Source organism: Lipophrys pholis (assembly GCF_963383615.2).
Source record: "Lipophrys pholis genome assembly, chromosome: 9".
Classification (NCBI taxonomy): domain Eukaryota; kingdom Metazoa; phylum Chordata; class Actinopteri; order Blenniiformes; family Blenniidae; genus Lipophrys; species Lipophrys pholis.
In genome coordinates, this window is record NC_137639.1 from 24,028,369 (window position 1) to 24,042,473 (window position 14,105).

General features: G+C 41.0%; 1 protein-coding gene across 1 annotated transcript; it reads right to left on the bottom strand.

Moving 5' to 3' along the window:
- Positions 1-1,153: 1,153 nt before the first annotated feature.
- On the bottom strand, positions 1,154-11,711 carry rundc3b (RUN domain containing 3b). The gene is made up of 11 exons (XM_080471012.1): positions 11,494-11,711; positions 7,149-7,264; positions 6,902-7,035; positions 6,324-6,409; positions 6,067-6,156; positions 5,211-5,291; positions 4,769-4,943; positions 4,369-4,526; positions 3,382-3,528; positions 2,336-2,457; positions 1,154-2,264 (listed from the first exon to the last, which is right to left on the bottom strand). Exons 1-11 carry the CDS (start codon positions 11,586-11,588, stop codon positions 2,119-2,121), a joined length of 1,350 nt encoding a protein of 449 aa, XP_080327138.1. The 5' UTR covers positions 11,589-11,711; the 3' UTR covers positions 1,154-2,118.
- Between the last annotated feature and the right edge of the window lie 2,394 nt (positions 11,712-14,105).

The following is a 14,105-nucleotide window of genomic DNA, read 5'->3' on the forward strand; positions in this document are numbered from 1 at the left end:
TTAACGCACAGACTTTGTATTAATTACTTTTTATCAGACTATTTATAATCAAGATTTCATTATGTGTTCTGCTAAAATCAGTCCTAAACAAGTTGTCTTTGTTTAAACTAGTGTTTTTCAATGTGTGTGAATTATCTCCCCTCAACTACAAGTTTGCTGGTTTAATCACAACACACTGTGATAGTTTGCTGAGAGATATCCCCGACATAAGTTTTTCAGATTAATATTGAGGGTGTAAAACCTGTGGATCACTGTGACAACCCCAGAGGAAAGCCGCCAAAACCTAACATAATATCCATTAGTTTGACCTTAAATTTGTGTTTTAACTTTTATAAGTTTCTTGTTGTTTTTTCCCCCCCATAATTTTAAAATCATGGAATGCCATGACCACATTTTCCCTGCGGCCATCCCATTAGGACTCTCTGACCACCCCACATACACACACATTGAAAACTACTCCTTTAAACATTCAAATCTCAGACATTAAACGTATTTAAGCAGCCAGCAGATGGCAGGCACTATTTTATTAACAGTAAATAGTTTCCCGTCTGTCTCACTGGAGTCAATGTGCAGTGTGCCAGAAGTACTTAAATCAGAGATGTGAGATTACTTTTTAATTTATTCCTCTTTTGTCTCCTCTCGCCTCTTGAAACTGAGAGGAGCTTCACGTTTGTTTATTTTTTGTTTTACTAGTGTGCTTTTCTACACAGTGTAGCCGATACAGAGCTGGCTTCCTGAGAGGACAGAAGTGCCTCTAAATGAGTTTTTGCAGGCTATTTCTACATGCTGCATAAATCTATAAATTATCAAAGCAGTTAGGAAAAATAATTATGGCCTCTGAATATTTAATCAGAGGGTTTTCTTTCTTGACCAGACACTGAGATACCTTCAATTTGATTAGCTAGAAATAAACCAGGAAGGTTGCTAGTGTAAAGATATTCGAAAGTTTCTCATTTTGAATTAAATCATAGGAAAATAATTGCCTTGTTCATTATATTACAAATCTTTGAGTTGTACATGTTAATCTTGTTTTCTTTCCCCTCAGCTTGACTATAGAGGAAACAAAACTCCTCAAATGTTCGACAGTCAATTTGTTTTTATTATTAAACAAAAAATATCATTGCTGAAAAAAATACACAAAAGTCAAACTGTTAGTGTTTTGGCAAGTGAAGTTTATTCAAAATGAATAATTAAAAAAACAAAATCTAATAAATCCAGTAAAACATTTGCTGTCTGTGGAAACAACCGCTGGAGCAAGCCGAAGGCAAATGGTAAAGTAATGAGTTCAATGTCTTCGGGTACACGACCAGTCAAGAACACAAAGGACATGATGCTGCTGAAAGATAATCCTCACCGAGTCCTAACACAAGTCATTGTACAGAGTTTAAGGTGACCAGCCTTCATGGCAATATACTGCCTTTTTAAAGGGAATAAAGCTCAGCCTAATGTAAAACCAGAACTGAAGAGTGAGTGATCTTACCTGAGAACTAAACTGTGATACTGACAATATAACACTGGAGACAAAGCGGGGACGGAGAACCTTCACACCTGAGAACTAAAGACTGATATCTGAGCCCGTGAAGACAAAAACAGCTACAATCACCTTTTATAAAACAATTCCCCCGTGGAACAGAACAGACAGGTATGAATGAATTATTTAAACTACAGGAAATAATCCATGATCACGCTTGAACTTGCAGTATTTTACCTTTTCAGTAAAGTTGTGGTCTGTAAAAACGTAACAGACTACACAGACTCGCAAACTTGCTTTTGTAAGACTTTAAAGTGACGTGACAAGTCAGAGATCAACCGTCTGGAATTTCAACGAATTTCCAAGAAATGGCAGAATTCATCCACAGATTAAAAAACAGACAAAACAAAATAATCACGCTTTAAACTTCTGAGTCAGCAGGTCATTGTTCAGCGCGATGAAGCCGGGTGCAGAACTTCGTTTCACCCGATTCTCAGCGAGGAAATAAGATTTGCTTCTCTTAAAGCTCTCGGCTCCACACTAAGAACGTAAAGCTTCAGAAACACAAAATCAATTGTCACATAAGTCGTGAAAGTTCCTGGATTGTCTGGCCCGTGGTGGTGAGCGAGTTTAAAGCTCATGGTTACCTAGGAAGGAGTGACGCCTGGACTGCTGATCTCTGTGGCCGGACTGGCCAAACACTCGCTGGACTTCAAGCTGGCCAAAGACTTGTAACTGGCAACTGAGGTCAGGGAGCCGCACAGGCCTCGCAGAGAAGGAGTTTCCTCTTTAGCTGAAAGCCAAAAGTGAAGGGTTAATGTCCCGGTCGGGGTGGAGGTGGATCCGTCGTGTGAGGAGGCGTACCTTGGTTTGGCCACTGTGTGGCCGCGGGCGGGGCCTCCAAACTCAGAGTGTGTGACGGTTCCAGGGACGTCTGGGAGAGGCTCATGTCTGCAGACAGCTGCTCCAGACTCTGGAAACTCTTTCTGCCATGAGGGAGAGAAGGATCAATACATGGAAGGCGATTCAGCAGCAACATCTGACGAGTCGTTCCGTTAAATGATTGAACACCGTTCGTGTCAGAGGAAAATGACTAAACAGCGTCGTGGGCGGTTCTGCAACAAATCAGATGGCGTGGGACAGTGGTTCTGTCTTCGGGGGGTATTGTTCATCGTGTATTGAGGGGATGATTGTTTTCTTGTCATTTTTGAGGAAGAAATCTTGACAATCATCCTCTCGCACGTTGAAAACAACTTGTTTAGGGTCTAAATTATTTTTGTAATCGTTCCTGTTCAATGTAAAATATCCAACACGTTTTTAACATTCAGCCAATTTAAAACCTGAGATAACATCTGTGGGTGTCCAAGGTTTAACCAACACATTAGTGAAGATGAAACATCTTTCACCAGCCGTTTCATTAGCCTGAGCAACATTACACCGGTGAATACGCCACTGAAACCAATCTCAAGCAACATCGACCATCATTACCTGTGTAAAAGCAGTTGTTATTTAGAAGTGTCTGAAAATGGCCCTTCCGCAATTAACCCAAATACAATATACCATCAGTGAAGTTATTCACATATCAAATCATTGAATTAATTCAGCATCGACTTGAAATACAAATACGGTAAATGCTTAATTTGCCTTCTAGTTCTGGAGCGTAGGGTGTAAAACCATTGTACAAACCTAAAATGACCCAATACGAATGTGCAAGAATAAAAAAAAACTTTTGTGATGATAAAAAAACTGTGAAAGTGGCCGTCTTGCCTGAGCATTATGTCAGTGTGTGATTAAACTGATTTTTATTTATTTTCTTCTTATTGCCCGAGTCGTTTCCTGTAAGTTACATGAAGATAAAATGTCTTTATGCTGTTGGTTGAATTAAAAATTTAAAAAAAACACAGACATACTCTTCCCACTGTCCCGTACGCTTCCTGTACAGCAGCGTATCCAAGGCAACAGCGTTGGTGTCCAAGGCGTCCGGAGACGGCCACTGATTGGTCAGATGGGCTGTCAGCTCTTGTCTGGACCGCAAATCATTGTTCTTTAATACAGTCCTGAATAAACACAACCGTGAGAACGTTAGTAACGATATCAAGAAACAGAAGATACCAAAATTATACTTTATCTGAAAAAAGGATCTTTGGAACAGTGTTCATAGTTACTGTTTTCTCCGGCACTTTCAAGGGAGAAACACTAATCTTGTTTTTAGCAAGATTTCTTTTTCTAAACTGTTTTAAACTTCTTTTTTTTTTCACACTTGCAGGTCTGTCAAGCTGCATAAGCTCACACTTGCTTACAAGCACATGACATCGTACAGCTTTGGCTCATCTCAAGTCAAATACTTACAATTACATCTCAAACAATTCAAATAGTGAAGTATATTTTAGATTTATTCCACTTCAACTGATATTTCAAACTTTTTTTATGAAAATCAAATATACAACATTTAATTATATTAAAGTCGTCAAAGTGGGTAATAATTCTAATTACAATTTCCAAAATGTTCATAACGTGGAAATACCTGATTAAACTATTGATTCTGTGTCACTCCCGTTATTGTAGCATCTCACCCTCTCTGTCACTTTGGTTTTTCCTCTTTATCTGAAACCTGATTCTACAGCTTCATTTTTAGAGCTCAAGAAGGAAATCCCATTAACTAACTGTCATTCGCTTTCAATGAATGTTCGTGCTGTAAGATATGACGCTGATGCACCTTTTCCCTTCACCTAAAAACAACTCTCGAGTGCTTATTGATCCTCTGGCAACACAAATAACAAACCACCTGCAGTCCTCGGGCTTCCCGCTGGGTCCTAAATGTCAAATTCACAGTTGGACCTGCTGATCAAGGGTGACCTCACATGCACGCCGCAGCACACGGAGGCGAACGGACTCACAGTTGGTCCTGCAGCTCCAGGATGATGTACTCGAGCTGCTCCTTCTCCACCGTGTGGGAGAGGTGTGCGTCTGCCAGGCTCTGCTGAAGAGCCTTGTTGTGAGACACGGCCTCCGACAGCTGGGCTTCCCGCAGACGGACCAGCTCTTCCAGGTAACCCTGACGCAAACAAACACTCCGGATTCTCACTTGTTTGATCGGTTTCTCACGGAGGCACCTCTGAAGACTTTGTTTTTCACTTTGAACCAGAGTGAAGCCTGGTCATTTGCACAATATTACATTCAGCTGAAAGTTCACTTGTTTCACTAGTTTCTTCCTGGAATTCCACCAACTGAGCTGCAAGTTATCAAGCAAGCACGGCAAAACGTCAAACTGGCTTAAACACACAGAGACAATCTTACCTTCTGCTCCAGGGCTGTGCGATACTTCTGCTCGAAGCGTTTGCACTTGCTGACCAAGTTGCTCTGCTCGGTGAAGATGGAGGCGGCGGTGGCCGTCTTGTCGGGGGTGCTGCTCTCGCTGCCGCTGCTTCCCAGGGTCCTCATCTCCTCCTCGTCGCTGCTGATGCTGTCGGCACTGCGCAGGAGAAAACCCCAGCCAGCTTCACGTTAGTTAGCTCATGCTGGACTTTTTATATTGAATTCAACGTTATTCCCAGATAAAAAGCGAAATGCTACACGGTTGACGGTAAGTGGTTATAGAGTTGTTGAGTCTAAATCCTGCAAACGGTGCAGGGAGCTCTCTGCCTTCACCGTTACTTAGATGAAGCAGACATAAATGATGGACAGAGCCAACAACACATTAACGATGAACATTCTGAGGTAAATAATTGATCATACATACTTCTGTGTGAACTTTAGGTATGGTGTGTAATCGATCACAGCGGGGCAGCTGCCGTCCAGACCCTCCCCTTTCAGACAGAAGCTGCAGAGAGAAGAAAGCACATAATCAGTTTCCTCTCTGACAGCCCATAAGATCCACAAAGGACTTCTAATGGTACATAAATTAACTCTGAAAGTTTTCTTGTGATCCCTCTGTGATGGTTTGTTTAATACATGCACTTGCAATCATCTGTATTTGTTTTCTTTGTGTGGATTTTGCAGAACTCGGCTAAAACACATTAACACAACAGTAAAAAGTGCGTTTCTCCCCGAACACACGTTTTCCAGACACGTATGGCATTAATACCCTGCTCAGGCTGTGTCGAATCAGCCACATATCCTTGGAAATGTTAGAAAAAATCGTTTCAATCTGACATTTGTAGCTAAAGCAACTGTGCCAAGAAAGAAAATGACTTATTGTGCTAATTTCTACAAATGAATTGACAGGAAATATGAAATCTGGTCTTGTACAGTGAAAAAAGAGTTTTAATGTTATGACGACAAATCTATAAATGAACACAGGAAACATTCATGATTTTTCGACAAACGTAACTAAAACCTGTTGAACTTCATGTTTTAATGCATTTTACCATTAGATGCTGTCAGTGACACTTTAAAAATCCCAATGGTTTTAGAGTTTCCAGAAGTTCTGCTCATTACCAAAGTCATTTATTTTAAGTTTTTTCTTTTTCCCCCCTCCAAGTCTGTTAAAGTGTTCTGCAGCGTTGTCACAGTCAGTTGCAGGTCATAAGTTCATGTTTCAAAGATTCTAACAGAAAAAATAAATAAATAAATAAATGACAGTTTGTGATAAGTACCTGAAGTCGATGGTGTTGAGTCCGATCAGCGTGTCTGCTAACAGCCCAGCCTCCTCCGCCAGGATGATCGCTCCGTCCTCATAAAACCTCCTACAATAAACAACCGCACACATTCATTCATTCAGTTCAGATCGAATGGCGCAGGTGAGAAGAGCCGGGTAGCGTGCATCCAAAGGGGCAAATGTAACGTCAGGTGTACTTGTTTTGATATAAATATTTTCAAATACGTATGTGATTCGTGTTTATATGAATTCGACCTGGTGGTTCTGAAGTCCCTCAAAGCGAAGGCGATGTACTCAGAGAGTCTTTTCTCCATCAGGGCGACTCTGATCCACGCTCTGCCCTGCGGAGAGAAATATGACAAAGCTGCTGGTGGACCAACATTTCATCTACGTGTACAGCCAGCGACATAAAGATGACATGGTGTACCATGTCTCAAATTGGATTAACGTCTTGCTTGCATGACTTTAAAATGATAGGGCAGGAAGATCCCACGAGAAACAGTTTCTAATATATTCTATATTCATGTCACATATCAGTCGCCTTTCAAAAGCTGAAAGAAGAGAAAATCTGTGCAGTTCAAGTTGGTTTTTTATTTTTTTCAAACTGTGCTTCTTTTGTTCTTTTTCTAAGAGGATCATGTAAAGTAAGATGAAATCTCCAACGCCCAGTTCTGCACGGTGGGTCGTGATACTTTCAGATTCAAAGTCAGGGTGACTTCGTGTCTTTAAAGTTGGCTTACATCTTGAAGTTTTTAGTTAATGAATCATGTGTTGTTTGAGCAGGACCTCTGTTTGTGTTTCACTTTGTATTTCTTTGGGGTTTTTCGCCTCACCTTGGCTCGGGATGATCGCACATTCTCCATGCTCTCGATGCTTCGAATGCAATTGTGAGGTACTTTACTGCAAGCAGCTTTTATGTAATCCCAGAAACTCCGAGGACTCTCGTAGCCAAACCATGTCGTCTGACCTGAAAAGATGCACACGTGCATTTGTACAACACAGGATGTGACCCATCAAGGAGACATACAATGTGCCTTATTTCAACCAGTTCTGTTTTTGTGATTCTCTGGTTTCTCTCACCTTTCAGTCGATGACTGAGGATGTGCTCCAGGATGGAAACGAAGTTCACAAACTCTGGAGATGTGTCATCTATTGTCTCGAAACATGAGCGGTCCAGCAGAGTCTTCACTGAAAACCTTAACATGATGGAAGACACACACACACACACACACACACACACACACACACACACACACACACACACACACACACACACACACACACACACACACACACACACACACACACACACACACACACACACACACACACACACACACACACACACACACACACACACACACACACACACACACACACACACACACACACACACACACTGGCATTACAATCGATTCAATGACGCATTTCTTAAAGGGCAAAATCATCAATGTTATATGTAAACTGGTTAAGTTTCTTTCAGCTGGATTTTATCTTATTTGGGAATGAAGCAATAATTTCATGTCGAGAGCTTGCACTAAAAACGGTGCCTGAGGGCGGTGCATTCTGAGGAAAGTGACATTTACCAGCTCAAATGTAAAAAAAAGGGGGGGCGGGGGTGGGGGGGTGCAGGAGTGATGCAAGTTCCGTTATGGGAAACGTCGGCTTTGCTGTTTGGAGACTTGAGTTAGAGACTCTTGTTCTCATCTAAACCATAAAACCTGGTTCATTTTGCTGAGTGAATCCACACAGAATGATGGAACAGACAAAGACACGCGAAGCAAAGTGTTTGGTGCCGATCACTCCTAATGCGGTTTACCAAAAAAATCAAAAAGATCATTCTGATGAAGCACCTTTCTCGTTATTGCCTTGTGAGTGAATGATGGAAAATGTGAAACACGCAGCTCTAATGAGGCTTTGATTAATCTGCTGTGATAAATCCGGTCGCGTTGTGCGGCCCACCATCACAGCCTCGGCCTAATCTGATTCCACGTAATAACACAGGAAGGGAAGGTAATGGACAAGGCTGCGATGGATCACCGTGTGTGTGTTTTATGAATGCGGCCCCACTGTGCAGTCCTTCATGGAAAAGAAATAATAATCTGACTTCAAATCTCACACTGCTTCCCCGACTCCTCCTTGTTGCTTAGCAGCAGGGTTACCACAGGCTGTGAGCTTCCTGACAAACAAGCCCCCCCCCCCCAAAAAAAAATACTGATCATTTTTAGTTTATATTCATGAGTACAGTCATCAAGTTAATCACATCTTAGATAATAATCACAATCACTGATACTAGGCCAAATATACCGAGACTCGAAAATGTATTTCCAGCGAGGATGTTATTGGTTTCACTGAGATAAACACCAGATCACATGTAACGCCTTTTGGAAGTCAGATACAAGTTATGAAGTGGTTGAAGTGGTGAGAGCGTCGTTGCTCGGGAGCTGACAACAACAACTGACTTCCCCCTCCACTCTTTCTCTTTAAAGAAAAGAAATAAATGGGGTTTTTTTTACATATCAGACTCGTGTTTTATGAATGGAAGTTAGATCTGACAACCGATGTGATGAGACACAAGAAAATATCCATTCGCAACATTATAGATTGAAAAGAGCAAAGAACAGGTGCAAACGATCAGACTGAATTGGTTTCCATTGATTCGTAAGCTCGCTTGCGTGGAGTTTGCATGTTCTTCCTGTATCCATGGGGTTAGTCAATAATTCGGGGAGAGGAAAAGAATGTGTGTTCAAGGTGCTCAGGCCTCCCACACAATTCAAAGACATGCTTGTTGTTTCTGCTGGAGGAGGTGAGAACGTGTCATTATCGTCCTCTCTATGCAAATCCTGCGAGGTCACACCTGCTGCTCATCCCTTCGTATCGCTCAAGAAAACTTGTGCTTGAAGAGATTTCACCTCGCAGGAGGCGTCCTCTTCATCTTATCTTTAGATGTCGGCGGCTTGTGGAGAAGGAAAACCCTGAAATCCTTTCAGAAGTTGAACGGCAGGATTTTTTAAAAAACATTTTAGCTGTGATTTCTTGTCTAAAGATGCAAACTCGGCTTTTTGCTGCTGCAGACGATCACTACATTATATACACACACACACACACACACACACACACTCTTTTCAGCCTCCATTAGCATAATGAAATTGGCAACGTCAGCAGATCTTCATCAGTGTCAACTTGAGAGGAGGTCTAATCCACCAGAGTAAATTTAAAAGTACTTGTCAGCACGCTGCACATTTTATTTGGAGGAAAACATCTTTAGAAAGACACCAAAGCAGCAAAAATCTGAATTTCCTTGAAAAGAATCATGTGAATATGAGTGTTAAATAATGAAAACGGTCTTGGGACGAATTCTGGCAAATTTTCAGGAGAATCAGTTGGACGGCTCATCGGGTTTAGTTTACGTAACACAAATATTAATACGGCAGTTTTCAAACCGCAGAGAGAGAAGTGGCATAGTTCCCATATCAAAACAGAACATGTGAAAAATAGGAAATTTAAAAAAAATTTAAATAAAATTACTACTTGGCATGAGAAAAAGTATGAACAACATAAGAGTTGGAGGTGGTGAAGGGGGGCACAAACAACACAATGATATCCTCTTGTTGGAATTATCCATTTCAGAGTAACTAATAAACGGTGAGGTATTCAGCACTGATGATTCCACCATGCTTAAACTGCTTTATTGTTATTCACTTAAAATCAGAGAGGCTGCTGTTTACAGTCTCGTTTTAGACAAATGTGAAGTCTAGCAAACAACAAAACTCCTGCTGATCTGACTGGAGAGTTAAAGAAAGGAGGGGAAAATCGGTTGAACGTCACAACACACCTTTGGCTCAGCTGTATGATTTTTCATCTTTGTTTATTTTGTTGGGTTACGAGTGCATTGTGGGTCCTGTAGCTGATAAACTGCCTTTGTTTACCTGACGTGTGTCGGGAGGATAACGCGGCAGAGTAAAAGGGAAGGTTTACTGTGATGTATTTTAGAATTTCGAGACAGAGACACGGGAGGGGACTGAGCTGCAGGTGGCAAAGATGGAAATAATGAGATATTTGTTCTAGTTGTTTCGAGAGGCACTTGACCAGCCTCAGGTCTGAAAATGCGTCTCTTCCCGGCCAACAATCAGCCAACTCGGCTTATCTTAGTAGCACAATACAAAAAACTGTATCTTCAGACTGGGCTTGTTCTTGTGTACCAGTGGGATTGTCACTCAGCCGCTGACATCTGCCAGCAACACCGAACGAACCACAAATCAATACTGTGAGAGGAGAGCCTTTCAATCCAGCTGACAGGAGGAGACAAAGTGACACGTGTATGGACACCTCAGCATTATCCTCAGCGGCGTCGGCGCTTATATTCTACATAAGACCGAAATTATTCAGCAAATCTTTACACTCGAATGTCCTAAAATGGCTTTGTAGGGACATAATATTCCTGGCATTGACAAATATCATCTAATAGTCACAGGTGGCCAGAGTCAGAGCAAAACATCTTTTTAAAAATCACAACACCAAATGTTTTGTCTTTAAGTGCAAAGAAATAGAAATTCTTTGTGTGTTTTCACAATACCCAAAAAAGCCTAGAATTACCAAGAAAAATTAGTTTGATTTTAACATTTTAATGGGCACAATAGAGAGAAACATCAAATGAAAACATGCCCTCTAGGGTTGGTTCTTTTTTTCTTTTTAACTTTGTTGCAACTGAAAATCGTACTAAAGACTGGATTTTATCTTTCTTTCGTCCAGATCTGCAGAAAGATAAGAAATCCTCTCCACAATAGTATTTCTGTTCAAGTTAAATCCTGGTAAAAGCTGGATGCTTCTGAAGATACACAATTTCTACAGCCTTCAGTTTGCATGTTATTTACACTGTGAGCAATAGTAGAAATAGTTTTTAAGGACTGCTACATGAGAAACAGTGGGCTATCTATTAAATAAAGCAGAAACTGTGTTGATTCTATTAAATCTTCTTGGTAATTTCTACACTTTGTAACGTGATACCAGACTGGACCCTATTACAGGCCAGTTTCAGCCCACAGGCAGGATGTTTGAAACCCCTGCTTCAGCCTCTAAAGTCCTCTGTTATTCCTCCACTTGAGTTTGAATGTAACTAAAAGGTGATGGCATTAATATTACAAATGGATGAAAGCTGGTGTTTGTGTGGGACAAAGCTTTGATGGATTTACTGAATAAGAGACAGTCACCTACATCTCGTTCAATCCTGTTTCTGTCTTAACTCAGCCTGCAGACAGTGGCTCATGTTTTCTTCACATTATGCAGATCTTTAGCGCTTAATGCGCGTCTCCTGCTCTGAATGATAAAATCTGGCGTCATGCTTCAGCCGCAGTTTCATCCCCAACATGAGGGTCTCCCTCCCTCCCTCTCTCTCTCTCTCTCTGTCTCTCTCTGTGTCTCCCACCTGCACACGGTCAGCAGGTTCCTCCTCTCCACCGCAGAGCTCCGGCCCGCTCCGCGCCTGCGGATCAGATGCAGCCCCACGCCGAGCGACGCCATCCGCGGCCGGTGTGTGCGCCCGGCTGTCCGGCTGTATGTCCGGCTCCGGCTCCGCTGATGATGCGCCCGGTGCAGGAACCGCTGTGGAGCCGCTGCAGCCGCGTCCGTCCACAAGGAGGAAGAAGAGAGGAGGAGCTGGAGGAGGAGCCCAAACTATATATATATATATATATATATATATATATATATATATATATATATATATATATATATATATATATATATATATATATATATATATATATATATATATATATATATATATATATATATATGGAGAGAGAGAGAGAGAGAGAGAGCGAGAGAGAGAGAGAGAGAGAGAGTGAGTAGTGTGTGTGTTTGGGTGTGTGAGTGCGCGTGTGAGCAGCCTGGGGCGTTGCAAAAAGCTGCCCCGAGGGGGCGGGGTTTAGTAGCGATCTCACCAATTACTGATTAACACCAGAGTGACTGATATAAAATTAAACCAATCAGCGTCATTTGATGTCTTCGACTTGGGGCAACGCTTAATCGTCAGCTCTGGTTTGTTCTGGCTGTTAAGAGATGTTGAGATGAAGACAACAAGATTTATAACTCAGTTACATCTCTTCTAATTTACACCGGGAAAAGAGAAATTTAGGCTGAAAGGCTCCAGGTCAGGTTCAACTTTCTCCATCATAGTTATTAAATGCACACGAACAGAAATGGGTTCAGAATTTTCTGCAAGTGTGTCCAGGTTTGCTAATGTTTATAAATGTTTAGATGTGCTCATATTTATTAATGACTTAAAATCTAAGGGTTTAAAAAGCAGTTTGTTTTGCAATTCTTTTTGGCCTCTCTCAAACTAAAAAAAAAAGGAAAATAAATTGTAATCTGGTTTATTAATGCACTGTATTTAAATTGAGTTAACATTGGCTGGAATTGAATGATAATGAAGAGCCTAAGACCCACCTAAGAACTTTCTCCCCAGCCGCCACTTGAGTGGATAAAACAGATAAACCACAACCCAAGTCAATGTGCTCACAACCGTGTTTCTGGATACTTGCCGTTGGTAGAAATACATACATACATACATACATACATACATACATACATACATACATACATACATACATACATACATACATACATACATACATACATACATACATACATACCAATAAATAAATAAATGCACGTGGCCAAAAACATAACCTTCTCAACTTTCATTGGCGAAGGCAAAAAAATAAAGAGTAAAAATGAGGCAAAGAAAAAAAAAAGAAACGAAGAAATTACATGAAAACTCACACAACTGTTCGAAAGAGCAAAATGGTTAAAACGTTGGAGAGGAGTCATGTTACTTATATCTTCCACTAGAGGGGGCTCTGATTCAAACCAGCAGTGCAGTTGTACACAAGGTGTGGTTGACTTCCAAACAAGGGGTGACAGTGGGCTTGAAGTGGTAGTGATGAGATCCACTGGTCAGGGGGGCAGTTTTTACTGTTTTTTGTTGCCTGAATTTAAATGAATCAAAAATGAATTAATCAAAATTCAAGAATAAGTTAACCACCATGATGAGTTTTTCTCCTACAACTCAAATATGTTTATACAAGTTGTATATTCTTCATCACGTGGTGCTGAAATTACCTCCTGATCCTGTTTACTACTTGAAGTGGTGATGTGGAAAAACCATTGTGTCAATTCATGTCACTTTTATTGACGAAACAAATCTTTTAAAAGTTGCTTTAATCGTGTGCTTTTGAGGACATTGCATACACTTATATGTTTAGTGGAGCACAGACTGTCTTAAAATATGTTTGTAATTCGGTGAAGGTGGAAGGCGCCCTCCAGTGGCCAGAAACAAAAACTGCAACTGCAGCCTCTGGGCTCCATCTTTTATATAGAATAGAATCGAATAGGATACACTAGAATCAAATAAGTGTGTGTGTGTGTGTGTGTGTGTGTGTGTGTGTGTGTGTGTGTGTGTGTGTGTGTGTGTGTGTGTGTGTGTGTGTGTGTGTGTGTGTGTGTGAGAGAGAGAGAGAGAATTTCTTAAATGACTTTCACTTGTACTTTTGTCATTTCATTACCACAACAGAAAACAAACAAACAAACAAACAAAAACATAACAAGAGGAGTGACATCCAGTGTATTAATGTGCTTGTGGTGGTAATTCAACGCTGTGTTCAGCCTGTCAGCGCTTTAGAAGACGAGACATATAAAACTTCAACTTTCAATGCGACCTCAGACAAACAGTCATAACTGTGATGGCCTTTGCACCGGTTGTGGTGAGACTGTGGGACGCTGTGGGAGAAGAGGAAATCTTCTGCTGCGAGAAGATTAGCAAACATGCTGCCGAACTAAACTCCAATGTTACAACAGATCTTCAATCCGTGTAACTCTTGTGTAGTTTATTTTAGTTTTGTGGCAAACAGGGTATGACAACATACTATACCACTGCAGTCGTTGAAATACTTTTATCAGTGAGTCACGCAATGTCAGTTTAACTGGAGATAAAATCAAAGTAAAACCTTTTAAGGTTGCCAGTGTGAGTATTTTATT